Source organism: Buceros rhinoceros, unplaced genomic scaffold (assembly GCF_000710305.1).
Source record: "Buceros rhinoceros silvestris isolate BGI_N320 unplaced genomic scaffold, ASM71030v1 scaffold1454, whole genome shotgun sequence".
NCBI lineage: Eukaryota > Metazoa > Chordata > Aves > Bucerotiformes > Bucerotidae > Buceros > Buceros rhinoceros.
This window is the reverse complement of record NW_010406358.1, coordinates 101145-128161: the sequence shown is the minus strand read 5'-3', so window position 1 is coordinate 128161 and position 27017 is coordinate 101145. Positions and strand designations below refer to the sequence as shown.

General features: G+C 42.2%; 1 protein-coding gene across 1 annotated transcript in view; it reads left to right on the top strand.

Annotated features, from left to right (window-relative positions):
• Window positions 1-27017, top strand: part of LOC104491592 (receptor-type tyrosine-protein phosphatase mu-like) — a gene marked incomplete at its 3' end in the record, with an annotated part of 146412 nt that overhangs the window by 24106 nt on the left and 95289 nt on the right. Inside the window, exons 5-6 of the mRNA XM_010134042.1 lie at window positions 9476-9749; window positions 11108-11144. Coding sequence (XP_010132344.1) covers window positions 9476-9749; window positions 11108-11144 — 311 coding nt within the window. The remainder of the gene's footprint in view (window positions 1-9475; window positions 9750-11107; window positions 11145-27017) is intronic.

Here is a 27017-nt window from a genome sequence, read left to right as displayed (position 1 = left end):
GAGGGACAGGGGGCAGTGGGGACCTGGCAGTGCTGGGGGAACGGGGGGACTCGAGGAGCTTAAAGGTCTCTTTCAACCGGAACGATTCTGTGAATGTTACATGAACGTCGCTATATTTGCAGTGCGCACACCTCACGGCCACTCTCCAGGGCATACTCACAGCATTGCAATAAACCGTAAGGTTCACTAGAAAATATTGGAGTGGACTATTGCTTCCTTGTAATCAGTTTTTCCTAGCAGAAGTGATTCTTTTTTTTGAATTTGTAAACCCCTGAAGACATTGCAGTGTATGTGCAGATCTTTATGTTGTGGTTTTAAATCTACAAGCAGTATGTTTGTTTTTCTTAACCTTTCCCAAACTTGCATCTCTAGGAGTTTGTAGAGAGCAGAATGAAAACCACTGCTCTAGGATGCAGCAACAAACATAAATTGGGAGTTGAGTACAGGAGAGTGAGCAAGTGTATCTTATTTATATACGGATTTAGATCTGAGGAAATCTTCCTATTCCTTAAAACCGCCATATTATTTCTCAAAATACTCTTTTTTTTTCATTATTCTTATACTTTGTGTAGCCACTGATCTTCTTCAGGAAGAGGAAGGAACCTGTGGTTTGCAAGTGGCCCTGGGTCTCTTTGAAAGTAGAAGTGACTCAGGCAAGCTCTTGCACAAAGACTGCCTCTTCTTCTGTTGCTCCATTCCTTCTGATTTAGTATTTTACCATGTTACATCCTGCAACTCCGACCATTGAAGAAGAACAACAACATAGTACAAGATTTCTTAAAAAAATACTTGAATCTCAAAATTGTTAAGGTGTGGGTTTGTAGATGTGGTGCTGTGGGACAGGGGTTAGTGGTGACCTGGCGGTGCTGGGGGACCGGTTGGACTCAGTGGGCTCACAGGTCTTTTCCAACCTAAACAATTCTATACCTCTATGAAATTACTGCAAGTTACGTAATGGGTTCAGCTCCTGTGGATTTAAAGAACTATTAATGTTCCTGTTAGGTGGGACTCTGCCTTCTTGTTCTCGTAGGAATCCCAGTGAACTGGTCATTTAGACCTTGCTAGATCTATTCCCTACCAGATTTGTGAAGCCTGGGGAATAGCCTTGCGTCATACTCTCTAATAGGAAAAATAATTAGTTTTTTTCTTCTTTGCGCCCTGGCTTACACAGCCAGAAGGGACCAGGTGAGATCTGACAGGTCAGGAACCACCAATGACTTTGCTGAGCTGAAAGCCTGTTGTAATGAGTGTTCCCATTGCAGTCAGCAGCAGACCTACGCTCTCCAAGCCGCAGCGGGCATCCTTTCAGTGTCAGCGGGCCAGGCACACACTGGCGGGAGTGCTGCTCCTGGCTGTGGTGAGGGGGGCTCTGACCTCACTGGCTGGGACGTGTTGATTTGCACGTGTTCAGACTCCTGGAATTTCCTTTTGTTTCTTCCCCGTTGAGCTGTACCTCAGCACCATTTTGCATCTGATCATTTCTTTCTCTGCAACAGAGTGAAAAGAAGGATGAGTCAGGTCTGCTATGGCTTTCAGTGTTGAGTGTTTTCTTTAGATCGCCTCTAACTTCATTCTTCTTTAGTCTAAATTATTCTAGACAGTTTTGTTTTCTTTAATTTCTTTTAATCTGTGACAAGACTTCACTCGTTTTTCTATGCTTTCCAGTTGTTTCATAAATTGGCCTTGGCAACCTGAAAAATGATGAGTTAAATGGTGTAATATTGGCTTATAAAAGCTCCTCTCTTGCTCTACCAAGATATTTTTATCGCATATTTATGAACTTATCATTTTTCTGTGTTCTTTTAAAAAGAAATTAAGCAAAGAACATAAAGCTGATTAAGAAGCTTTGAAATGGGCTTTGGATTGTTCCAAGTATCATAAATGTAAATTCACTGAAAGTATGTTTTCTGGCTCGGTACCAAAATGTATTGCCATAGTTTCAGCAAAATTCGTTGAAACAGAAAACGCTGTTAGTAGAGAACACAGTTCTTAAGAGAGTGAAAATCTTATTTTGTGATACAATGGCACATTTTAGCCTGCAATAGTAGATAAGATTACTCAGTTCTTATGATTCACTGCTATGCAGAGGATTTCAAGGTCATACTACTCGATTTGGACTAACTTCGGCTCGTGGTTGTGCTTGTTTCCCATCTGGTCATGTTCTATAAAGTCTTTGCTAATTCATCAGACTCCGCACTCAGGTAAATCGAACAGATGAACAGAAATGTGTTTATTAAGAAGCCTTAAAATCATTTATATTCCACAGCTGATATTTATTGAAAAAGAACTTGGCTTTCTAAGATGGTGGAACCACATCTGCTACAGCTTGGTGCTGAGAAACTGCCAATCTGACTGAAACGAAGACTAGTTCTAGAGTCAACTGCTAGTTCTTCTCTATTTTCCTACCACATAAGGTGATCGTTCTGCCGACTGTGCATGATCTCTAGCCTTTCACCATAATGGCTGTGTCTTTGGGCCTGTTACAACTCTCTAATTACTAAATTGCAATGACATCAAAGAGAAAAATGCTCAGATAAAGAAATCTTAAAATTAGTTAAAGTAAAAAAAAAAATCAGCAGCGTAAAGCTTTCATCTTGACCTAATTTACTTGAAATCCTCTGCCTGATGTGAAGATTAATAACAGGTGGCCTTTTCAGAAGCACTCAGCTTGAGTCTAATGTTCTAGTTGTTCTTTTATTATCCCAAACTTCTCTAACTAAAGGATTTTTTTCACCTTGCCCTTTGTTTACAATATCGGATTGTAATTGAGTTCATATTTCTCACCCGACCTTTCAGCTGCAATTAATATTTTATTATATCAGATTTTACCACTAAATAGCCTAACAGCAGGGTATTGAGCCACACACCGGCTCCCACACATGCGTGCGCGCACGAACGCGATAGTGACATTGATGCCGAGCAAGTTCCGTGTAATGAGTTATGGTTGAGAGAATACAGAATACATTCAGGGTACTCAGCTAATATTCCAAAGTAATTTAGGACTATCTTATCTTGATCAAACCAGGACAAAAAGAAATTAAAGTTACAAGAGTGAAATACTCAGCGCCGTGTTATTGTATCGAACACATGGCATCTAGCAAGAATGGTCGGTGCAAGACCAGCTATTATCTGTTTTCATTATTTTGTTTTATGAGCAGGAAGGGCTTAGGTCACACGCTTTTTGTACTGTTACATGCTGTTCTCTGAGCTTTGCAAAGCACAAACACCTCCGCAGCATGACAGGTGAAAAAATCGGAGCTTTTAAGTTGCTGCGCTATTTGTTCTTCAAGCTGGAATAAACCAAACTGCCTTCCTCTCACTGCACCGCATCCTGAGGGGTTTTTTGTTACTCGGAGCTATTCCGATGGAAAAATGATTTTGAAAGATGGAGGCAGTCTTGTTATATAAATAACTGTAAAGGATGGAGAGAAATATTTCCTGAATCTGGGTAACTTTGATGTTCAGTGGTTATAGAACCTACCACGTGGTTTGGGACTAAGTGGCGTTCCTGGCAGGATTTTCCAGAAAGCTCCCTCCTACTCTTCCTCTCCTCTTTTCCTCTGTGTCCATCTCTCTCCCCACCTCCGTCTCACCCTCTTCCTCCTTCCCTCCCTGCTTTGAATAGGCAATGGAAAGAAATACCCAAATTAATACAGAGGTCATTAGCAGGATAGAGTGGAAGAAGCTCTGTGCTTGAAATGGTTTGTTGATTCTTTGATATCAGCAGAAATAGCCTCTTGAAACGCGTCTCTGCAGCATTTTTTAAAAATTATTTTTGTTTGTACACAACAGTCGCCTGGATAATGAGCCGGCCCATGTTCCCCAAGGGAGAGCTCTGTTGTAGAGGTGAAGAGGAGCTAAACCAGGAGAGGGATTACAGTGTGCTTCTGGTTACTGAAAGCTGTAGTCTTACTGTGGTAGGAAGGGTGGCCCAGAAGATCCAGCACAGGGGCTTGATGAGGATGAGGGCACGGTTGTATTTCTGGAGCAACAAGGACAATCTGTGTAGCTTTCTGCAGATCAGTATATCACACTCTCTCCATTCCTATCTCTGAAATTAAAATAAATAGCATTTTCCTCCCTAGAGGAGAAGATATTTCTGTATGTTGTGAACAACCTGGCAGTGGTGAGGAGTGTCCTAAGAAGCAGCTGTCTAAGAAGTTAACTGTCTGCAGAGAATTATTTTGTGAGGTTTTTTTACTCACCTCTTCTGTGATGCCCCCGTTTATCAGTTCTGTGTTTGGAAAAAACATATAAATCCATGTTGAGTTTATGGTGGCCATCGCTTTAGCACTGCCTTTCCCACAGAGCCCACCTGACTCTTCCACAATTAAGATATTACGTAGGTGGTTTTGTTCCCGAGGGAGTTGAATGCATTGTCATAGCCTCCCTGGTGACTGGCCTTGGAGGAAAGAACAAGCGGAATAAGTTCCAGTGACATAATGCTCCCCGTGTGACAACTGTCAAGATTTCCCGTATAAATCCACAGGAATGAAAAGGAGAAGTTTGCTTGGATGTGTTTTTCCCACAAAATCCCCATTGTAAATAGCGACTTTTAAGTCTTTGAGACTCTCCACACAAAAGAGTTGGGCAGTCACAAAGCAGCTTAGGAGTTTTACATGAAAACCCAGATACCGTTCCCCGAAGGACTTGGGTCTGCGAAGATAAGGCTTATTCCGACACCTGAGAGTTTCCGTTTGGCACTGTCTCCAGGGGCTGAACCTAAGCTGCCTTATCTCCACCTTTACAGCTGTTGAGGTATTTCTGCTTTGACTGATCTGAGAAACAGGGCTCCGTGCATGACAGTGGCAGGGCGGTGGAATATTAGTCCTTCTTGCATTCGCTCCAGGTCTGATTGCGAAAGATTTGTGGCTTTCTCCAATTTGACTTTTCCCATGAGGTGAAGATTTCAGGTGCTAGCAATAGTGTTTCCTGAGAAGAAAGGCAGACCCTACCTTGGAGAATCTAACCGGGCTTATCTCTTGACTTGCAAAGCCAGCAAGTAAAGCCGGGTGTGGAAGAAGAATCGTTCCATTCAAGTTTCAACAAGCTACGAGCACAACGTATTTTCTTTTCTTGGTCCCTTTCTCATGCTTTGGAAGCACCAACTTGTCCTGCAGACTTAGAAGCCAAAGATCATGGAACTTCTGTTTGCGTAAAACCTCCTGACTTCAAGTAAAGCTGCAGAACAAAAGTTGCAGGGGTTTAAGACTCCCTTCACTCTCCGAAAGAAAAGGCAACACGCCTTCAGCACTGGCATATCAAGCTGTTCAGGGTGACCAGCTGCAAGAGTCTCGATTGCCTCTGTGATGGCAGGATTAGTAGTGACATTGCCCAGTTCGCCTTCTTTGTTCCCCATTTTAAATTAGATCTTAGAACATTGCTTTAACGGCACCGGCATCGCCGTTGGCATTGGTACAGCGCCGTTAATTTGGAGGGTTTGTCTGGTCTGTTTGTTTTCTGTAAGTTTGATATTTTCGTATCTGAACCTTATGTTCACACAAGGTGGTTTTTTTAAGCTTCTTCATTTTTTTCTCATTTTAGAGGCTGTTTTGGTTAAAGCCCAGAAAATCTCTGATCTGCCAAATAAATGTTCCTGAAATAGAGGGGGCTTCCTTCAAGAGGCTTCTCTGTCATCCAGCTGTCTTCAGCGCCACCTATAATAAATACGGAGACTCCTGCTCAGCGGGAGGAGGATTAGTGACAATTTCATGTAGCCTTCTTCTATTTGCCAGCTACCTAAATTATTAATTCCTGTCCTTTAGAAAGTAATTTCCCTCTTCCATTTCAAGGTATGGTTTACGTATAATTTCCAGTCCTGTAAAATTTTAAGTTGCAGGATGAATTACAATAATCTAGTACAATATAAAGGCAGGAAGAAATAGATCAAAATCTCCCAACCAGAAGGAATAAGAGAATCTCCTGTTCTCATTCTACAGCTGGAGAACTGAGGCACAAAATACTGCCTTGACTTGCCTTGTATCACACACAGCAGTTGTATTAGACTTGTACGTAAATCCGGGTAATCTTAGTCTTGATTCCAGTCCTTAGGCTGTCTTTCTTTGGCAGAATAAATTTTTTTAAATACTTCATAGCTTCAGTTAGGTGAAGCATCAAGACTATTTAAGAGAGAAAAAATAGAGCTGACATTCCAATAATGACGTAATCAAGTTTGTATTTGCTTTGTTTTCAGTCTGGGAGATTTCCGTATAATGATAAATTCCTAAATTTCAGTCAATAAATACCTAGATTGTAGACGTTAAGGAGTTCTGTGTTAAGATTTCCGAAGTCCGTGCTTGTGTCCAGTAGCCCGTTCTCGCGAAATTGTTTTGTCACCTCGAATGAGACTTTGATTAATTGAAATTTGATTTACTGCATTCAGGTAATGTGGGATGTAATGCTGATTCAGCAAGTTACTAAACCCCGTAGTTTCAAGTGCTTAAGACTTGCTACACACTTCTGTTATCTTTTGAATCGTTTGGTTTGTTTGTCTACATATTCTTAACAGCTTTGATTACCGTGTTAACATGGTTTCTTTCTTCTTTCATGTCTCTCAACTCTGTCTGAAAACCATCAGTATATTTAGCAGACGGTGACAGGCCACTTAAGCAACCCAGTTTCAGTGGGATGTCCAATTTCTAACCAAAAATTCAGTCCTTATTGTGTTCGGGTCTGTATCTCTGCATAATCACTTCAGTTTGGAATTGTGAAGACGAAAAGGAGCTTAAAAATTACATCGCTTTTTCTTTTCCCAGGCACCTTTTTTAATGCCAAAATTTGAAATATTTGAATCCTAAGTTAAAAATAATTCCCATGTGTTCCTTTCCTGATGCAACACTAAGTTTGAGTCTACATAAAAGCAGATTTTGTGTTCAGTTTCCATGGCGCTGGAATTCTACAGTAGACCTCCATGATGTGAATTAGACTGAAATTACGTTTCTTTGCTTTGGAAAGATCTAAGTCCTCCCAACAGCCAGTGTGCTTTTGGCACCTCTCACTGTCGTGACGATTGTACTCGGTTGGGTTACCGGTGGGAAGGGGTTCTTCTGAGAAATGTGGAGGTGTGGAAAAGGAGTAACTCGACTTCAGAGAAGCAGGAGAGTCTGAGTCATTCCTCCGAGGAACAGGGAGTCCTGGAGCAGCGCTGGCTCCATTCATGGTGGCACTCGAAGCCTCTTTGGAGCAGGCAGATCAGCTGTTCCATGTTAAAGAAAGCCGTTTTAATAGCAAGAATGAGAGGAAGCTTTCGGATTCTAATGGTAATTGGGGTAATTTTGTAAAATTCATTAGCGATCTCATTTATACAAATGTAAAAGGAATCACTCATGAAGTTCTGTCAGGTTCCCATTGACCCAGGTGCTTATGATGTGTTAATGTACATCAGCGGAACAGCAGCGTGTGGAAGTGGGGCAGCAGATAGGAGTCAGTTATTTTTCATTAGTACTTGGGCTTTGATAAAGGGGAACAGAAAAGAGCTGCTTGACCTTTTGGTGCTTAAATTATTAAAGAGCAAATAGATTTGAGGTCTGGATGCTTGCAAATCTAATTTGCCTTGTGGAGTAAGGATGAAAAGACATTTTCAGTTTGAAATTGGTCCAGTCAACTGAGTTCTTTCTTTAATGTATCTGAAGATTAATAGGTGGCAGGCATTTAAAATGTAATGTACAAGGAGTAGTGCGTGTAGTATAACTACCATGAATTTGCCAGAGGAGAAGGAGCATTTTAATGACAGATTTGTTTCTAAAATGATTGCAAACTTTAATCACTGAGTGAAAAATGAAAAGAATCCTCATTTCAACCAGTGCTGAAACAGGTCGTATAACCTTGTCTGGTCTGAGCTCCCTCTATATTCCGTGCTACTGCCATAAAAAAGGTAACACGACTCTCCTGAAGGCGACAGCCAAGTGACTTAACTGACTCTCCATCATGCTTTAGCGAGACTGAGGGACTCTTCTCTTTGCTGTGGTATTAGGCAAGTGTCTCCAGCTTCACTGCCTTGCAAGAAGAGATGTTTACATCACTTTCACTTTCTTTCCAATACTCCATTTAAATTCACAGATGGTATTTAATGTAGATTCACTCTGTATTAGTAGTTTGAGGAGGCAACCTGCTCTCTTCGAAGTAGCTTGGAATCCTAGTTTTGTTCTTTGTTCCAGAAAATTCTCTTTTATTTCTAAAGCAGCTCTACCCACAGAAGGAGAATAGCTGTAGCTGTGCAGTGAGGTAGTGACTAAGCTAGTAAGTCCTGTTGGGTTCAGACTGAGCCCCGCCCAGGCCAAGTGTCCCTCTGCTTTGGGCAGAGTCTTCTGAAAACGTCATTTACCTACAAAGAGCGGAGCAGAAACAACGTCAGACGTCTGTGTGGATATTTCATCTTTGAGAAGCACACCCTACCCAGAGAGTGCTGCTTTTTATGAGTTACCAGCTTAAAAGATCAGAAGTTGGTATGAGAGGTAGATGATGTGTAAAAATGTGGATATATTGCCGCTTTAACATCAGTTACCTCTACTGACTTGCTTCCCAGGATTCAGGATTCCAGGATACAAGTAATGGTTAAGAATCGCTGGTCCCCAGCGAAGCCGTGAACTTGCTAGCCAGTCTTCTTCAGAGACATGGACTTGCCACTTCACAAATTCAAAAGCGCTGACTGGGGCTTTTCCTGCAACAGCGAGGGTAGAACGATCACACTGTTTGCACACACAGCAGAAATCGCAGTGTCTTTGTTCCTGCTCGAACATCCATAGCACCATTAGAGGGGAGAGGGAGGGACTGGTCCCCGTAGGTCCCAGTACAGCCGTGAAGGCAAGGGCAAACTGAATTGCAGAATGCAGAAACGCTTAAAAATACAGTTCTCTCTGAGATGTGTAAAAGTGCTTCGCTGAGTGAGAATAACTTCCATCAAAAAGTGTTTTATTCTTGCTCAGTAACAGCCAATCTGCCACCGACATTTTAAAAGACTGTAATTTACTCTGTGTGCTTTTAGAAATAGTTACAACGTCAAATTAAGGAAATACTATTCCTCGTCTCTTTGTAATTTATTTCTTCATTTTTATCTTATCTCTCTTTTCCTTTCATTTAGACAAGATAAACAGATTAGAGAATGGAATCTATAGCTTTAGACTGACTTCTGCCAGCAGAGTAATACGTAATTCTGCACTTCAGTGCTCGTTCGTGTGGGAAGCGTGTTCCGTGCAGCAGTCCGAGCAAGGAAGCGTTCCGTGCATTTGCTCTATGAAAAGCTCTACTGTGTGCGGCTAATTTTGGTTTTCCCAAACAAAATGAATTTGTTTGAAAGCAACTTGACAAATTCCTCCACCTGAATGTCAAAATGACGTTTCCTTCCCGTGCCCTTTGCTTTTAACCGTTCTTTTTTCTGGTAAATACTGGTGTGCTCTTACTTTTTCAGAATGAGTTGCCTGCCTAAGTCTTAAAATAACCCGTGTGTTCCCTTTGTTCTTTCCTTTCTGCGCTGCAGTGTCTATCAAATAGTTGTTGAAGAAGAGCGCCCGCGGAGGACCAAAAAGACGACTGAAATCCTGAAGTGCTACCCAGTGCCCATCCATTTCCAGAACGCCTCGCTTCTGAATTCCCAGTACTACTTTGCTGCCGAGTTTCCAGCCAACGGCTTACAAGCTCCTCAGCCATTTACTGTTGGTGACAACAAGACCTACAGTGGATTCTGGAACACTCCTCTGCTGCCTCACAAGAGCTACAGCATCTATTTTCAAGCTGCTAGCAGAGCCAATGGGGTAAGTCTTAGGAGCGGTGTGGTTTTCCGTGGGATTTGTGTGTAAACAGATGATTGGCACCAACCAGCCAGGTGCCTGATTTAGCTGATAATGAGAGAGTGAAGTAACTGTGAAATTTAACACGCTGAGTTTAAAAAAATAACAGTTTTCCTAACACAATATTGCTGAATGCTTAAAGGTTACGGGAAAGAGAAGGGGAAACAAGCACGTTCTGTCAACAGTGACCAGGCAAAAGAGAATCAGAGCATCATTGTGGTTGGAAAAGACCTTTGAGATGATCAAGTGCCCCCGTTCCCCCAGCACTGCCAGGTCCCCACTGCCCCCTGTCCCTCAGCACCACCTCGACACAAGGGCTGGGAAACCCCTCCAGGGATGGGGACTCCACCACTGCCCTGGGCAGCCTGGGGCACGCCTGCACAACCCCAACGGGGAAGAAATTGTTCCTCAGGGACAACCTCAACCTCCCCTGGTGCAACTTGAGGCCATTGATAGTACGTTACTGTTCTGGCCACTGAGTGTCTTTGACTGGCTTTCTTTTCTTTTTTTTTTTTTTTAATTTGTTTTTGTTTTCTTGCTTTGAAGACTGTTGCAATTGTTACATTTAAGCCAAATTTGACTGTGGATTTTAGCACATCTGCCCAGTCCCATTACTGCAGTTTGTAATGTCTTCAACTCCCATTTTCTCGTTTGCTTGCCCTGAGTTAGAAACCACCATTCCCCCACCCCCATCCCTTTCTGCAAACAGTAAAATAAAAATAAGTAGATGGAATTGCAACGCGAAGTGTGTAAAAAGGTCTTTGCAGATCATGTTTCATCGGACTAACTCTTCCTGGAATTGTTTTCCATTTCCTGGACAGACCTACCCAGAGCCCTTCAGTTCTTGCTGAGCTTTGGCTGTCTGTGCTGACAAGCCTGGAAATGTTTTCTGCCAGAAACCATAACGGTCCCTTTTTCACGGTGCACTGAGAGTGCAGAAATGTGAAACACCATTGATTATTTTTCTTTCTAAAATTGTCTAGCATCATGCCTCGAACTATACTTTCTGTAAGGAAAAGAAAAATCTTCCCAAGGTCATTATGTTGCCAGAGTTAAAAGCCGAGCTCTTGTGAATATCTTTTCACATATGTTCTACTTCTAGAGCAATCTTAAGTGTCGCATTTATGTGCCATGCCCAAGCGGTGTTTGTCCATATGATGAAAGCACGTTGGAGTTGCTTAATAAGCAATTAAATACGTAACGAGGAGCAGTAAATGAGCACTTCCCTGACATTTTATTGGTACTTTTAAGAATAAAATCATGGATGATTTTCTTTGCTTAGAAACACAAACCGTGACCTTTTTCCTCTTTATTTGACACAGGAAACCAAAATCGACTGCGTCAGGGTAGCCACAAAAGGTATGTTCCTGTTATGTCATGTATTCTGCATTCCAGCTCGTTGACCTTTCCTTCACGTGCTCTTTGCAAACTCGCAGAAGTGTTTATATTGCTAAAAGGCATCACTACTAAAGTGTTACAGAACTTTAAAGGATTCCTTCGTGTCTCTAGCCGAGATTCAGGAAGTTTGTTTGTTTGTTTGATTTCTATAACAAATGTGTTACTCGTTTTCAGTTGTCTACTTGAACGCAGGTTTTTTTTTTTTTAAATACATTCTGTGGGTTTTTATATGATCTCACAATAAATATTTTGGACTTCATATAGTAGAGTTGTAAAATTGCCACTTGCAGAGCACATACCAGCTGCTTATAGATCCGTAGCAAAAAATTACCCCTTACTCTTAAGCAATTATCTTATCTTAATTGCTTTGTAAAAGAACAGTGGAGAAACCGTGGTCTCCATTTCCACGGTACAGATCAGCTATCTTTATTGGTCTGTCAGCACATGGTACGACCATTTATGAGCCGAGTTTGAGTGAGTGAGACAGTGCTAGCTGTGTAGGTTTGATCCCCAGCCAGGGAAAGATAAATGTGCTGCCGATGTCGTTCCCCTTGGAGGCTCGGATCAGTCTCTGGTTATCTTTCTAGTCTCACCTTTTTAATGCCTCTAGCTGGTGGCAACTTCAAAGCCTGAAAGAGAAGTAATGAATGGGTAGTATGATTGTTTGGGGATTGGGGTAGAGGAAGGGGAGTAGGAACGGATAATAAATACTACCTTGAGGTGTGGGCACCTGGTAGGAGTGTGAAACTTCATCCCTGTACTCCTTACTAAACCACCGAAAACTTAAATATCTAAACTGAAACCCAAGGTGAGAGGTTAATTCCAGATTCAAGTGGAATCTTGTGGTGCTGTTTTCTGGTAGCTTCAGCGATACCAGGAGCGGACTATGTTACCTCCGAAATTGTAACAGGTGGTTAGAGCGATGGATTTGAAGTTATTTGAAGATTTGTGTTCCTAGTCACTAATGGGTGCTTCACAATTCAATCACTTGACTGGAGAATCTTACTGTCTCATTCGAGAGTGAGAGTTACTTTATGGATTGGAGTAACTCCCGTAGCAACAAGCTTCTTTGAGCTGCCCCATTTGGTGATGGCGATGTGAGAAATGCAGCTTTTGTTTTAAATAAATCTTCATACATTTCGTAACCCTCTTTCAGAATTCTTCCTAACACCTCTGTGAAGGCTGTAGAATGCTGTGAGGGGTTGTGGTCGAGGCTTTGACACCAGGGCTGTCCTCAACGGCATTGATAGTCCCTGGGGCAAAACTTTCTTTGGGGACTTCCATAAAGCTCTGCTTTCCGTGCTTATAAAAACTAGTTCTATTTTAAAAATATATTAATTTTTAAAAATAAAATGGAGACCATGACATGTTTTAGTATGTTTGTATTCAGGGCTTCTGTCATCTTTAAAAGTCCAAGTTTGGTGTTTTTTAAACTAGAAGGAAGTGCTTTAGCCCATTGACGTATACAACTGGTACAATCTTCCTCTAAAGCAAGGTCTGATCCTGAAAGTACCGAGAGCCTTGTGTAGGCCAGTGGAGTTAGCAGACATACATACTCTAGAGTCTAATACGTTGGTGGAAAACCTGCTTTTTGGCCCTAATCAAGTCAGTTATGTGCCTGATTTTCAGCACAAAGAATAATCTCACTGACTATACTGTGAGTTCTGTCTTAGAGCAGACATGTGAGTGTTTTACAAGTAGTATTTGAAGAAGGCGTGTTCCTGCACAGTTTGTAAAAACAACAGTTTGTAAAAACAACAGTTTGTAAAAACAAACATGACAATGCAGCCAACTGTCTGCTTCCTTCTTGAAAGCTTCTGCAGTTCCATTCCCGTGGAATCTGAGGGGTGCACCGGGATTAGCCTGTTGGAAACCTGCCCTCAGACCAGGACGGGAGCTCAGAACCTGGCATGAGCATAGCTGGGGCACTTGCTAGCTGTATTTCCTTTCGCTATCCCACCTGCAGATAATCTAAATGTTGTTGGTGCCCTCAAGACTTTCTTAAGATCACTGAGATGCTGTTTTAGCACCGAGTTTTGCGGTGCTCATTCCATGGCTTGCCGTAATGCTTTTGTATTCTCTGTTAAAATAAAAATAAATCAGTGTACTATAAAGATCCAGATCCAGCAGAACCCTTGGGTAGGCACTTCCCTGTCCACTCCAGTTGGTGTCAACATGTTTACTGTCACCGTGTGCTCAACGGGCACAGACTGGATCAGAGCCAATACACCACGTAGCCCGTTACCATGCTGATGGGCGTCTCGTTGGAGAAGTACTGCCTAACCCTGCTGGGTCAAACGCGTGTCTAGGGTCAGTAGCTGAATAATACTTTCTCATTCCATCAAACATATGTCAAACCACCTCAATCTGTAACATTTTTGAAGATGCTCTTGTTTTATGACCGTTGCATTTTTACAAGTGAAACCTCTGTTAAATTTGTTCTCGAGATCATATAAAAATCCTGACTGCAATGGCTGTAAGTGTCATTTAGGGTCAGAATAATGGGGCTTGTAGAGCTGAATGTTCTCCTCCTGCTTCTGCTGAAGTTTTTGCTGCTGCCTTGGCTAGGAGGAGGATCAGACATTCTTGTGATGGGGAGTCTTCTGCTCTTAGTTTGCCGCAGAGAAGGTCTGCTAGGGCCTCTGTCGCCACTGGGTGTATATACAAATAGGGAGACTGCGGGGTTTCCCTCGCATTAGTTTTGACAAGATAATTAAACAAACAAACAAACAAAAGTCAGGAAGAGATTTTTGTACCACTGGTAATAAAGTTTGTCGTATTTTGCTTGAAATACGACTTTCATATACCTACTCTTTCTAGAAGCTCAATGACTGTAAAGTCTCAACAGACGAGGTTGAAAATATTCCAAAACTCCTCCAAGTTTATTGCTATCAACTTTGTGGTGCTTTGTGATTTATATTAAGACTATATTTCCTGATATGACTTACAACGCTGTCTGGATGCAAACATCTCTGTTATCTCCTAGGAATCCAGTTCTCAAGAGGAAGACATTGTTGTTCTAATTTTGTAATATTGGAAGGCTTTCATTAATTACGAGAGAGAAAAGGATATTATAATGTTTTAAATCCAATAGCAACAGTACTCTAGCAGCTACTATCAACACTGCATTTCAGTGGTGCAGAGGGATATTTCAAAATATTATGCAGCAGCAGTTTTGAGTTTAATTGTCTGCAGATGGTAGATGATCTATTTTCCTCACTCGTTGCCACATTTCTAATAGCACCCAGGCTGTTCTATGTAAATGAGTGATCTTTCATATAATTTTGTCCTTAATTTTCCAATATTTTTTCTTTGCATCATTCTCCAGCTGCATCATGTTGGATCTGACCTTTTAATTTTTTTAATATTCCTTAATATAGATGTATCGTAGTGGGCTTAACCATTTAGAGGCAACCATAGAACTGCTGGCAAACAACGAAACAGGAGATTTTATTAACGTGAGCCATGGTAATAGTTACCTGTACCGGCCAGTGATGGTCACAGCGCTGACAGAAAAGTCTGAACACTTCGGGCGCATAAACAATTCCGTTTTTTCAGCTTTTTCTTGTCTTCATGGCAAAAAATGATCTTGAAGCTTGGACCTCGAGCGTAGCTGGCTGAAAGCGTGCCAGCACTCCACAGTCGTTCTCTGTATGCTGAAAGTGAAGTATATGGGCAGCAGGTGCGTTTGCCAAACTGGGACCCAAGTGGGTACCAGGAGGGTGAATCGTAGCTAGCTCAAAACTGCTTTACGTGAAGATTATCTTAGAAAAGAATTATAGGAAAGATGTGTCACGAAAAAGGGAAACTCGTTCAAATTCCCCAGAGAAGCTGATACTGCAGTAATCTGGGTAAGCTGTTCCCTTTCACTGTGACTAGCAGAGCCGAAGGGTCTGCAGTTCCCTCAAATGTGTTCTGTGTAAATACCTCGCTCTGAGTCCTCTTCTGGGATGAAAGTCGCACACAAAAGCTGATTAATTTGCAGAATAACCAAACTAATGACTGAAGGTGAAATGGAACTTGCAGGAGTTTTTGGGGTTTTATTGTAAGAAGTTCAGACAATGATCTATTGACCAAGGTTCTTCTTGCTGGCCTAGCTTCAGTCTGGCTTTTTTTTCCCTCATGCATGCTGACCTGGAAACCTTCCTTTGCCTTAGCTGCGATAATCGTGACTCAGCTTACAACACCATACATTCGCATCGCCCCTGCTGCAGGCGACGACCAGCTAACAGGTCAGACCTTCAACTCCGGACGAGTCATCACGCCCATTCTGTCTCATTTCCTTTGGCTCCTTCTCCCTCACAGTTTCTTCATTCTCTGCTCGTAAATAAGGGTTTTGATGTTAAATGTTTCTTTTTGTTTTTAATTTCTTTCTTCAGCCCCATTAAATTCAGTTGTGTGCTTGGCACCAGAACTTAGACACACATCCCTGTACGTACAACTCCGCTGCATGTGCCCATCGTGTGTGTGATCTGTGGAATGTTCCTTCAAGCCTGATGTTGTAAAGAGATCTCGTCTTGCTCCATGCATAAATTGAGTAATAGTTTAAATGATATAGATGTATCTGTGCACCTGTTTATTTTTTTTCTGTCATCAGATCAGGACACTAGAATTTCTGCATAATTTAGGCTCAAGAGTTGCATGCGTAAGTTAGGACAAAGATCTCGTGTTAATGGATTATTTCTTTTTACTGCAGAATGTTGGGAGGATCATATTTCCTGGCAACATTTCGCTATGCAAAGAATTAAAACAATAAGAGACAGTAAAACAATTCAGCTCGAGATAAGAGGATTAGTGACACCGCTTAGTCTGCCACAGCTTTTAATTCTGGGGTGTGTGTTAGAACAGCAAAGCTGAGTGATCTGTAATGCCCAAGTTGCCACGTCAGTCAAGACCCGAATTGTCGCGTGTGTGTTTGTATTAGGGAGTTACACATGGACGAACCAGAATAACGTGTTCAGATGGTGCCAGGAAGTAGCAGCTTGTTCTTGTCAGTGCTGCGTGCCTGTCCATATACATTTTTACAGCTCACTTATTTTTTACTTGAGAATACAAATAAAGCTTTGAAGAGACAAAAAACATCTCTTCCATACCCTTGAACTTCAAGAATTTTTGGTTTCTTCATCACAGGATTCAAATAAGCTTATCTATTTTTTTCCATATGGAGAATTAAATGTTTTTCTTCTCTTACTTTGTTTTTTATTTGTTTTAAAGCAAAACTGAAGAAACACTAGACATATGCCTGTTCCACAGGAGGGAGATGGCTGTAGCAGTTAACAATGAGAGAACAGAGGTAGAGGTGGCGCAGGACAGACAGCAAAGTATTTATTTGGTTGCCTTGTCACTGGTGGCCCATAGCGTTGGTGCTCTGTGGTTGTCTGTCAGATCTGTGACATCTATTTCCTTTCTTTAAAAAGCAAAACATTGTTCTAACTAATTTTTATAGTGAAAAAGAAAGTATGGAATGATACCTGCAAACAGCAGTTACGGCTGTCTCTGAAATGTATTTAAAAGCCTCTGAAATCCCCTCTGCGTTTGCACAACCCCTTCTCATGCTTGAAGGACTCTTGTGATGAAGGGGCAAGAAGTATCTTCCTCCTCCTCAGCTGCTACAACTGCAACAGGGAGTGAAGAAACCCCACCCAGTCCATGTGGTTGGTCCCGTGACAGCCACAGGAATTTTCTGTGGAGTCACTGTGTAGGGGTCTCTTAGGCTCAGCACAGCAGCAGTGGTACCTGCGCTATCTGTGAGGAACCCAGAGATTTTCTTGTTACAGGAGCTGCCCTGGACTTGGGGGAGCAGCAATGGTGCGCATTTTACCCACAATTTTCTCCTACAGATGCCCAGGCCGTGGAAAGGATCTGCATGTCCAAGGACTTCTGTAGGTGGAAATCAAAGGACTGTTGCTAACTGTAGTTACCTCGAACCTTACAGCTCTTAATAACTCTTAAATAACGTTACGTAGCATTTTCTATTCAGCGCCTTTTCCTCCCTTCTTTGCTCAGCGCCAAGGTAATTATTTGAGATGAAGGAATAGCTTTTGTCTTTTATCATTGGAGGAGACATGTAACGGGCAGTGGGGAGGTCAGGGTTGGGATTTTCTTCTTTTCAGGTGGGAAGCTTATGCTTTTGAGTACTGAAAATGGAAAATCTTGGCTGCGTTCCTGTGTATTGTTACCAATTTTGGAAGGTCTTCCTCTTCAGAAAGATCATGAAAAGAAAGCTCAGCTTTCAAGCCAATTTTACTTGCACTCATTTCCTCACCAACTCACCCTGCCCCTCACTGTGCAGCTTATAAACAATGTGTTATTAGTGCCTCTTTCTCCTTCCTTTTCATATAAAAATAAGATTCATTCCTTTTATAGAAACACCCGCTCTTTGCCTGAAATATCTTGACAGCCACTCCTTACATCAGTACTCCTTCGCAGCCTGTAGCAAAGGGAGCTTCTCCTTGCACTTAAATACCTGCAGTGTAGTTGTCCTTAGGTTATAGTATGCTGTAACAGTTTGTAAAGGCTACTGGTTTGGTTCTTACAAGCCACAAAAGGCAAATGAGTGTGGTCGGTGTTAGTGAGTACGTTATTGTCACTGGTCTGATAACTTGAGGACTAAGGAATTCAAATTTGAGAGATAATTTAGTTTTCAGCGTTAACCTTACTAAAAGTAGTTACAAGCCACAAAAGGCAAATGAGTGTGGTCAGTGTTAGTGAGTACATTATTGTCACTGGTCCGATAACTTGAGGAGTAAGGAATGCAAATTTGAGAGATAATTTAGTTTTCGGCGTTAACCTTACTAAAAGTAACTGAGTTGAAATCCTGCCCTCCACAGATAGGGAGAACATGGAACTATCTAACATCTGTTAGCCAGGAGGAAAGACTTCGTGTACATGAAGCATAACCGTCCTCGTGCTACCATCCATCTAACATCTGTTAGCCAGGAGGAAAGACTTTGTGTACATGAAGCATAACGGTCCTCGTGCTACCATCTCCATGTTTCCATAAACAAATACGGTTTAACAGGATGGTTGAAATCACAGAATCGTTTAGGCTGGAAGAGACCTTTAAGCTCCTCGAGTCCCCCCGTTCCCCAGCACTGCCAGGTCCCCACTGCCCCCTGTCCCTCAGCACCACCTCGACACAAGGGCTGGGAAACCCCTCCAGGGATGGGGACTCCACCACTGCCCTGGGCAGCCCGTTAAATCCTGTAGAAGGTTAACAAAAAACTTACCACATACGTAAGTGACTGTATAGTCTTGACTTTAAAGTTTTGTAACAAATCCGGGCTTTTGAGAAAGCCTGAAAGCGTTTGCAGTTTGCTTCACTGTTTTGTAAAAGATTCTTCATGTAATAGGTTTGGATTGGCCATATTTGGTATTCGCTTGGCCCTCGTCCGTTTTGTTCTGTCTGTTCCGGTAAAATCGCGTGCTTGGAATTGTGATTGGGGTGTTCATTCTTTCAGGCATTTTCCTAATTGTTGAAATATGTCTGGGCCACTTCTATTTAAATTAAAATTTTTCCATTTGTGATTCAGTGGAGCAGCTACTACTTCACTGGATATTATTAAGCTTGATTTCCATAGAACACCCTTTTTCCTACCCGTTGTTAATTACCCATGGAAGGGAGAGTAATGTATTGCACACTCTTCAGAGATGAAATTCTCGGTACAAATCAGATACAAGTTCTGTCAGAAGTTTTGTAGAATAATTGATACTGAAGAATTGGGAAGAATTTTTTAAAAAAGATAGTGGCTATCTTAAAGCTTAAATGATTTTTACCCTGCATGCCTTAAGGTCTAGACGAGCAGCATATTTCATAACCTAGTTAAAAGCAGTCATAAAATAATCCCAGTTGGCTGCTTCTCCCGTATGAAGTTAGCGGCATAATAAAACACAGAGATTTCTTCAGATGTGTAGTCAATACATAGCAAGATTTATTGCCATAGTCGGAGTCAGAGTCTGCTCTCAGCCATTCCACCGTAAAAGTGAAAAAAAATTCGACTCAAGTCATTGATTGATTAAATCGCAACCTCACTGGATTTTTTTTACGTCAGGGGATTTACTCCAGATTTGTGCTGCATTACTGAAAACACTGTTTGTTAACACAGAAGCCACCAGCGTGCCTTTGAGCAAGAGTGTTTTCCTATTTATCAAGTTTGTTGCGCTTTACAGCGCTCTTGAGGTATAGCAGCACGGGCTGGACAGACGGTCACCTCCGTTTTTCTCCACCCTGCACCATGTAACGTGGATGTATTCTGACGTGTCGAAGTGCTGTTTGGGTGAGGGACAGCCCACTGTTTCCTACAGTGCTCTCTGTAATAACAAAGCTACGTGCAGGTGCATCGGTCTGCAGGTGGAATACACCCTTTTCGGAGCTTATTCCTCTCCCGATACTCCTGGACAGCGTTTACACCAGTGGGAGTCGCAGATAGTTACCCAGGGGAGAGCGAGCACCCGTGAGGTGTAGTGTCAAAGCCATATTATGATGATGTCACACAGCCAAGTGACAAGGAATGCGGAGTGGGGGTGGACCTGACAGTCAGAAAGTGAAATTCTAAGCCTGTTTTTACATGATGGTGGTACTGATGGTTCAAGGATTCTGGTCCTCTTGCTCAGAGGGGCAGAATGCAAAGCAAGAGGAAATCTTCCTGCTTCCTGCAGCGCCGGCTGAACCCATTTCAGTGGGCTGGGGTGTCACTTGTGATTTATTGCCCATTTCTGTTCTTTTATGTGTTGTATTTGTCATTTTTGCAGTGACAGTTTCATCTATAAAACAGTGGAGTTACAAGAAAATGTTAAGAGGATACAGGAGTGCCAGGGGAGCAACTGTTTCCTTTTCTCCTTTTCTTTTTTCTAGCACATTACAGAGTCAAATCTCAGGTTTTCTGTTCTTAGAGCAGCCAAAGCATCTAGGATTTTAAAAGTAAGGACATTTTCCACGGAGCACCCGAAGAACCCACGTTAAACAATTAGACAAAGACAGCCTAAAAATGCTGCTGATAACAATTCACAAATGCTGAAATAACCCATGGTATAAATGCAAGCCCTTGCTGGCTGTAGACAACAGAGAACCTGAGCTGGTTGGTCTGTAACCAGTGTGATTCTATTAGCGATATTAAGTTCTCCAGTTCGTGTTTGATTATAATAGGAATTCCTACAAGGTTTTCAGAAGATGAATTAGCAGCCTCAGATTTCCTAGGATCATGGAATTGTTTTGGTTGGAAAAGACCTTTAAGCTCCTCGAGTCCCCCCGTTCCCCCAGCACTGCCAGGTCCCCACTGCCCCCTGTCCCTCAGCACCACCTCGACACAAGGTCGGTGAAACACCTCCGAGATGGAAGAGAGTGAAACAAACAAAATTTAACGTAAGACACTAAAGATGAGTCTGCTCAGTTCTCCCTATCTTGAAAAATGATATATTTGCTCAGTAACGTGTAGTCTTAATATGAGGATATCTGTGAGGTTTCTTTAAGGTGGAACTGAGGGCGAGGGCACTTTTCTTAATGTCGTTACAGAGTATGGCAACAGAAATCCTGGCCCTGACAGTAACGGTATGAATGAACTGACCAGGATAAATTCTTAACACACGGGAGGAATCTGGGCTGTCTGTGTAGTACCAGTCAGTATCATCTCATCCAAAAGATTTCGACATCAGCAATCTACACAGAAGCAGAAAATATAAAGCAAAGCAAAAATACCAGTAGGTCATTTTCAGAGCATAGTTGAATGTCATATAGTCTGTTCTTTCTTTTCTTTTCTTTTCTAAATAAAAAGCCTCTGATTTTTGCATTCAGAGCAGAACATGTTTTGCATGTACCACAATGAAAAATTAAGGAGAGACAAGGGAAGAGAAAGAAAGTCAGAGATATAATTAGTAACTAAAAAACCTGTGAATTTCCGTGTTTCCCATCTGTAGTTGTTGACCGTATTCATAAAACGCTAAGCAATTAGAATTTTGATGTGAAAGAAAATGTGGGACCAGTTGCGGGTAAAAGAACCTGTAGTTCTCTGGAACTGCGGATCTGGTGTCTGTATCGCTGGGGAGTTTAACAAACGTGTAACGCAGCATTTCATGGATTCCTTCTGTGTTAATGTGTAGGTGAATGTTAAAATGTGTCGCGGTTAAATAGGGTGGTTCAGCAAGGAGCAGGGTAGCACTGTTGGCTTGAATCAAAATCACTGAACGCGCTTCTTTGGGCAAAATAATGCCTCAGCAATTCAGTGTAGATTCCTCGAAATAACTGAATAAATGTCTAAGCTGCGTTTGTCTGCTTGGAGTAACGCTACTACGCAAGCCGTGGCTGTAGTTATTGGTGGGGGTTTAACACTTGCTTCTCCAGACTTTACATCAAAAACGTCCTTTTCTGCAGACAAGGGAGTTTGACTGCAAGGGCCGATGAGTTTAGAGCTCTGGGAAAGGCATTCCGGTACCCGTCGGCATTGTCGAGTCTTTATTTTCCCAAAACTTCGAACTTTCATTTCCTTCTCTCCATCTGATTTTCTCCTATGGCTGACCAGGAAGGTTTTGTGTAAACAGAGGAATCCCATGCTGAGTAGAACTTGGAGTCACACTTTTGTCTAAAAGCGGGTGGAGGTCCCACACTGTCTGTCTACGCGGTTTCCAGCTGACAAGTGGAAATAGAGTAGTTTCACGTTCTGTTTCATCTTTTGAGTTCACATTGGAAACACAAAGGAAAAACGGTAAATGGTCATTGGTTAGAAGCAAGGAAATATTTGTGGAACCTTTTGGAAGGTTGGATTTTGCACTTAGTCATTGAGTCAGCTTCCGGTCATGAGTAAGTATGTCAGTAATTAAAAGTGATGTGAGGAGAACTGATGAGAAAAATGACTGTTTGAGCAGTTCTTGATTGAATAGGGCAGGTGAAGATTTTTCTGTAACCCCTAAATCCTGCAGGAAGTATATGAAAAACGAAATGCAAATCAGTGGTAACCATTCAGAGGAGGCCTAGTCTGTTCTTGTCCCTGTGCTGGGATCTTGGTTCATCTAACATTGCTTCACTTTGGATGGGATTTTGTTGGCAGTGCTGTAAACGCTTCTGAAACGTGAACAAAAGAATCACTACGCTGTGTTGGTACAAAGGCACGTTTAGAATGCAGTGGGGTTATTTTTCCTTTCTTGTGCTGATTCTCTTTTCCAGTTCCTCATGCCAGACTTCCTGCCCCGAAACAGTGTTGACTCTGGAAATGCTTTAAAAAAGGCTTTTATGTCTTTTTTTCCTGCTTTTTATAAATTTATCACAAATCTATTTTTACCTTGTTGAGTGCATCGTTGCGTGTATAATTCCATCTTTCTTTGAGTAGAATGAGCTGTGCGATGCTTTCCTCCAAGAGAATAGGTGGGTAGTGAGTGATGATAAGTAAATTGTGAGAGCATGATTGGTCTTGAAGAACTCTGCATAAGAGGTGCAGTGTCGTGGGGGCCCGGTAGTGGAGAGCAGCCTCATCTATGAGCCAGAGGCAGCCCAGGCCCAAAACTGCATGGATGTGCAGACCTACCACTGGGATTCCTGCACCACATTGTCCTGCCTCCCTTCCGTTTCCTCCTAATGGCAAAGTAACCAGGTCTTTCCCCACTGATTTTCCATTTGGAACTCTTTGTTAGTGTTCCTGTGGTTAAGTCCTCAGAGGCAGCAAGAGCTGGAGATGGTACCTTACTCCTCTACTTCCTACCCATAGCCTCAGGTTACTCCATTCCCATGCTGGATGTGATCCCTTGCATTCATGGATGGAAAATAAAACAGTTGTGTTTGTCCATGCCAAGAACATCTAGTTCTGTAGTTGAGTTTCACCCTGAGCAGGTCAGCTCCAGAAACATTACTCTGATCTTCCCTCCCTGGTGGAGGCCAGCTGAGTACTAGCAAAACCACATTTTACCTTCCTTAAAAAGGGCAGAGTCCTCTTCAGACTTCAGATCCACAGCTTCTCTGTTTGTGGAAGATCGTCAAAATAAAATTTCCGGGATGACTGATACTTCTTGACACTTTCCAGTATGGTTTCTGGAGTAGATCTAGTGTTGAAACTATGAAGGTCAACCAGAGGTCTCCTTCAGTGACAGGTGAATTCAAGTGTCCTTGGTGAGGGTGCTGATACCTTGTCCACTGTTTCTGTAGGAGTGGCTAGATAGTGGTGCTGACTTGCTTAGAAGATGCCATGTGCATGAACAGGGCTCATCTGGACCAATGCTTTCATTTCCTTAGAGCTAATTTGAGAGAGTCACTCTTCTACCCTGAGTACAGTTGGCTTGAGGTTATGTAGGGAACCATAAAGTCAAATTGGTTTAGGGCTAAAAGCTCTACTTGTTGTACATGATACCTCGAGGATACCTGACTTCTTGTTGACAGAAGTCAGATTTGTTAGATGCTGTTGCACTTCCTGTGGCTGCACGTGGGACCTCTTTGACAGAGCATCAGCTGGTAACCACTGCTACACTTCCGAGTATGGAGACACCTGCAGTTCCGGCAGCTGGTGCCTCCTTCTCAGACCTCGTCATCCTTATTCAATGTGGGACCTTTATGTATACAGCTAATTTGATGCAAGCATATTCTCACTGCTCCTCAGTCAACCTTCTTGATCAGCAGTTTGCACCTTGCGAGGTCACAAGTCCGCTGTTGTGTTTGGGTAAAGAAGCCCAGCTGCTGCTTTCCATTGTCATCAGGAAAAGTGTATCTTTAGTTTCAGTGGCAGGGTCAGTCTTTCAGATGTGCTGCCATGACCTTTCCCCGTGTCGCCATAGAGGTCTGTGGCCACCCAGAGTACTTGACAAATACGCAACCAGACTTTTTTCTTCATAAAATAGAGCAAAGTAACACTGCGTCTGTGTGTTCTCGACTTCTTATTAATTCCTGGCTGTGGTGTAGCTCTGAGTGTGCTTTAAACATCCCTTAATGATCTCAGGGCTATTAAAGTGCGTGCACTTACACTTTCCTTCTCCCAGTGTGAGTGAGGGTTCCCAGCTGCTTGGGTGCCCACTGGAGAGGAAAAATTGTATGAATTTTAGTTATTTAAATTTCCTTGATTAAGAGAAAAGGGGAAAAAAGAGCTAGCGGAAAGGTTGGTGGGTTTGTGGCAAAGCAGCTGTTTATCAAGGCTCGCCTGCTTGTTTTCCCATAGATTCTCTTCACAACCCCCGGAAAAATCCACTCTAAGGAGCCTGGATTAAAATCCCGTTAAAAAATAGATTGTGATGAGACTGAAAGATGTGTGTCAAACCAGGAACTTTTATTTGTTTAAGGCATGAATGTTACTATTCCTGACAACCAGAAACACAGATGTTTAACAAAAAAAGTCTTTTTGCTCACATGCACCAACATGAATCATCCAGCAGTGAGAGCTACAGTTCATTTGATAGTTAAATGAGTCATATTCATCAGTGAAGGAGTTCTTTGCATTTCTTTTCATGCAGTTGTTTGTCGCTTATATTTACATTTTCATAAAGAATATCACAAACAAAATTAATAATTCATAATTATTGTTACGCAGCGGAGCCTTGTTTTGATAGTCCCTTCTTAGCAGAGATCTTTTAACGAGGCTGGGTTTTCCTGCATTAACCGTGTACGAATCAGCAGCGTTGTCTTGGGGAAGCGCAGGGGTCGTTTTTAGGAGCGCAGGATCGGTACGCAGCAATCTGGATTGTACCGAGGATCACAGATCGCAGAGGAGACACTCTCCTGCTAAAATGCAAGTGGTGTTTCCCCTCTTTCCCAGACATTAAAATAACAGATTTATTGAGCACTAACACGTCATGGAGGGAAAATCGGGATACATCAATTTCAACACTTAAGTGGTTTCTGGGCTCAGCAAAACAGGAAGAAAACATAATCCCTGCCCCGTGGAAAAAACAGTTTATACACGAGCGTTTCATAAAGAAGCCAGGAACAGAAAGGAAAAAATAGCGTATAAAAAGAAGTAAAGCAGACCTTACTCTGAGCCAATTTATTCAAGGCATGGAGTCGAGAGAGAAAACGGAAACAACTACTGATCAAAACCAGCTTCTGTCACAAATTATACCCTGCCCAACACCACCTCCTAACTTCTGCCGTGTGGACAGAAAGGCAGCGCGGTTTCGCAGGAGAACTGGGAACACCAACCTGAAAGCTAACAATGAGGAGAGGGAGGGAGAACTTTCTCCCTTCGCTGGAGTTCTACCAGGAGTATTAAACCGAAGACTTTGTTAGCAGGGTACGTGCTGGCTAGCAGACGAAGCCAGTCGCTTCCAGTACAAACCGACTAGCCGGGGTGGTAATTCGTTTCATCTACAAATCTGTGTGTGTTTTGGGTCTTCTCCAAGGCAGTCACAAATCCTGGCATCTGGAATGAACTTGAAACTCAAATAAAAATGTATTGGACTGGCTTGTCTTTTCATCACACCAATAATGCTGCTGCAGGCTTCAAAATGAGGGTTCAGTTTTCTGCAGGCACAGGAGAAGACGGGGGTGGCAATGCTGAGGAAACCTGTGGAAGCAGCTGGACTTTTTGCCCCATTCAGGAGTGTTTTGCAGTCTGTGCTGTAGGATTGGAATTCCTGTTGATCCTTTGACATTTATAAGAAGGACCTGCCTCTGTGGAGCACCTCTCTGCATACCAGTAGCACCGAGATATTTGTGTGCTTTCTTATTTTGTCGTACTGCACTTTATCCCAGCCCGTTCCTTTGGCGCCTCCGCTTTTCCAGCCGTTATGAACCTTTATGTTACTCCCTTCCATGGAGCTCCCTAACCAACATCATCCATGAAACCATTGCTCTGTCCCTCAGATCACCCTTGAAGATCTGTTTCCGCTGTGTTCTAGCTGGAAATGCCAAGTGCTGCTAGGTAGTACGCTTTAGACACAACAACCCCTAGTTAGTCTTTAGTACTAGCAGTTTTAATCGTATTTCTTCAAAAGTAGAACTTTAATACTAGACTACTTACACATAGCCCATGGGTAACTTTATAACTTCAGACTATTGAGCCGGGGTTATCTGACTGGTCATTCTTTCCTATACAGCAATCAGTCATGTCTAACTGCATTTTTTTGGAAGGGACTAAGATTGAAAAGAAAATCCAAATTTTGTCCGTTTACAAAGAGAGAAGGAAAGAGAATTATTATTCAGTTTATTAGAGGTCCATTTCTTTTACTGAAGAACGTTTTCATGGGTTTCAAAAAACAAGATAATGCTTGCATGTAACTTGAAAGAACGATGTTTTGCTTGGCTGGTTCCCTCAGCGGGTAGTCTTGGCTTCCATTTTAATGAGGAATCATTCTGCCCAATCTCTTCTATCCATAACTGACTAGGGGAGGTTATTGTTTATGGAGTTTGGGGGACTTGTACCTTCTGAGTGGGAAAGGAAAAGGAAGTTTTCCACCCAAGAAAATGGGAGAACAGTTTTCTGAAAATTATTCTTACAATACTGCAGATCTCTGATGACAACTCAAAATTCTTCAAAGAGAGAGGAGTTTTTTTACCCAGTCTTCTAAGCCATGGTGCAGAAATAGTAATTTAACTACTTGGAGTAATTTAAGAATTCACAGTACAGCAGACACTAAATATTAGCAACTAGAACAGAATCAAGTTCTCATTCTGAAGAGGAGGTAGGATGCTGAGAAGTGGCGGAGTAATCACTACACCTCAGAAAAGGGGATTCCAATATTAAGGAAGAGTTAATGGAATAGGTCTGAGAGTCAAAAAAAAAGTGAAAGAAAATCTTTAGGTGTTTCATGAATGCTACTTAAAAATATTATCACTGGGTCTAGCAAAGGGAAAGTCATAAATCAGGCCAGCCGAATGCCGCTGTTTCTAAGGGAAGGAAAAAAAAGATATTTCACAGTTTAAATGCTGCT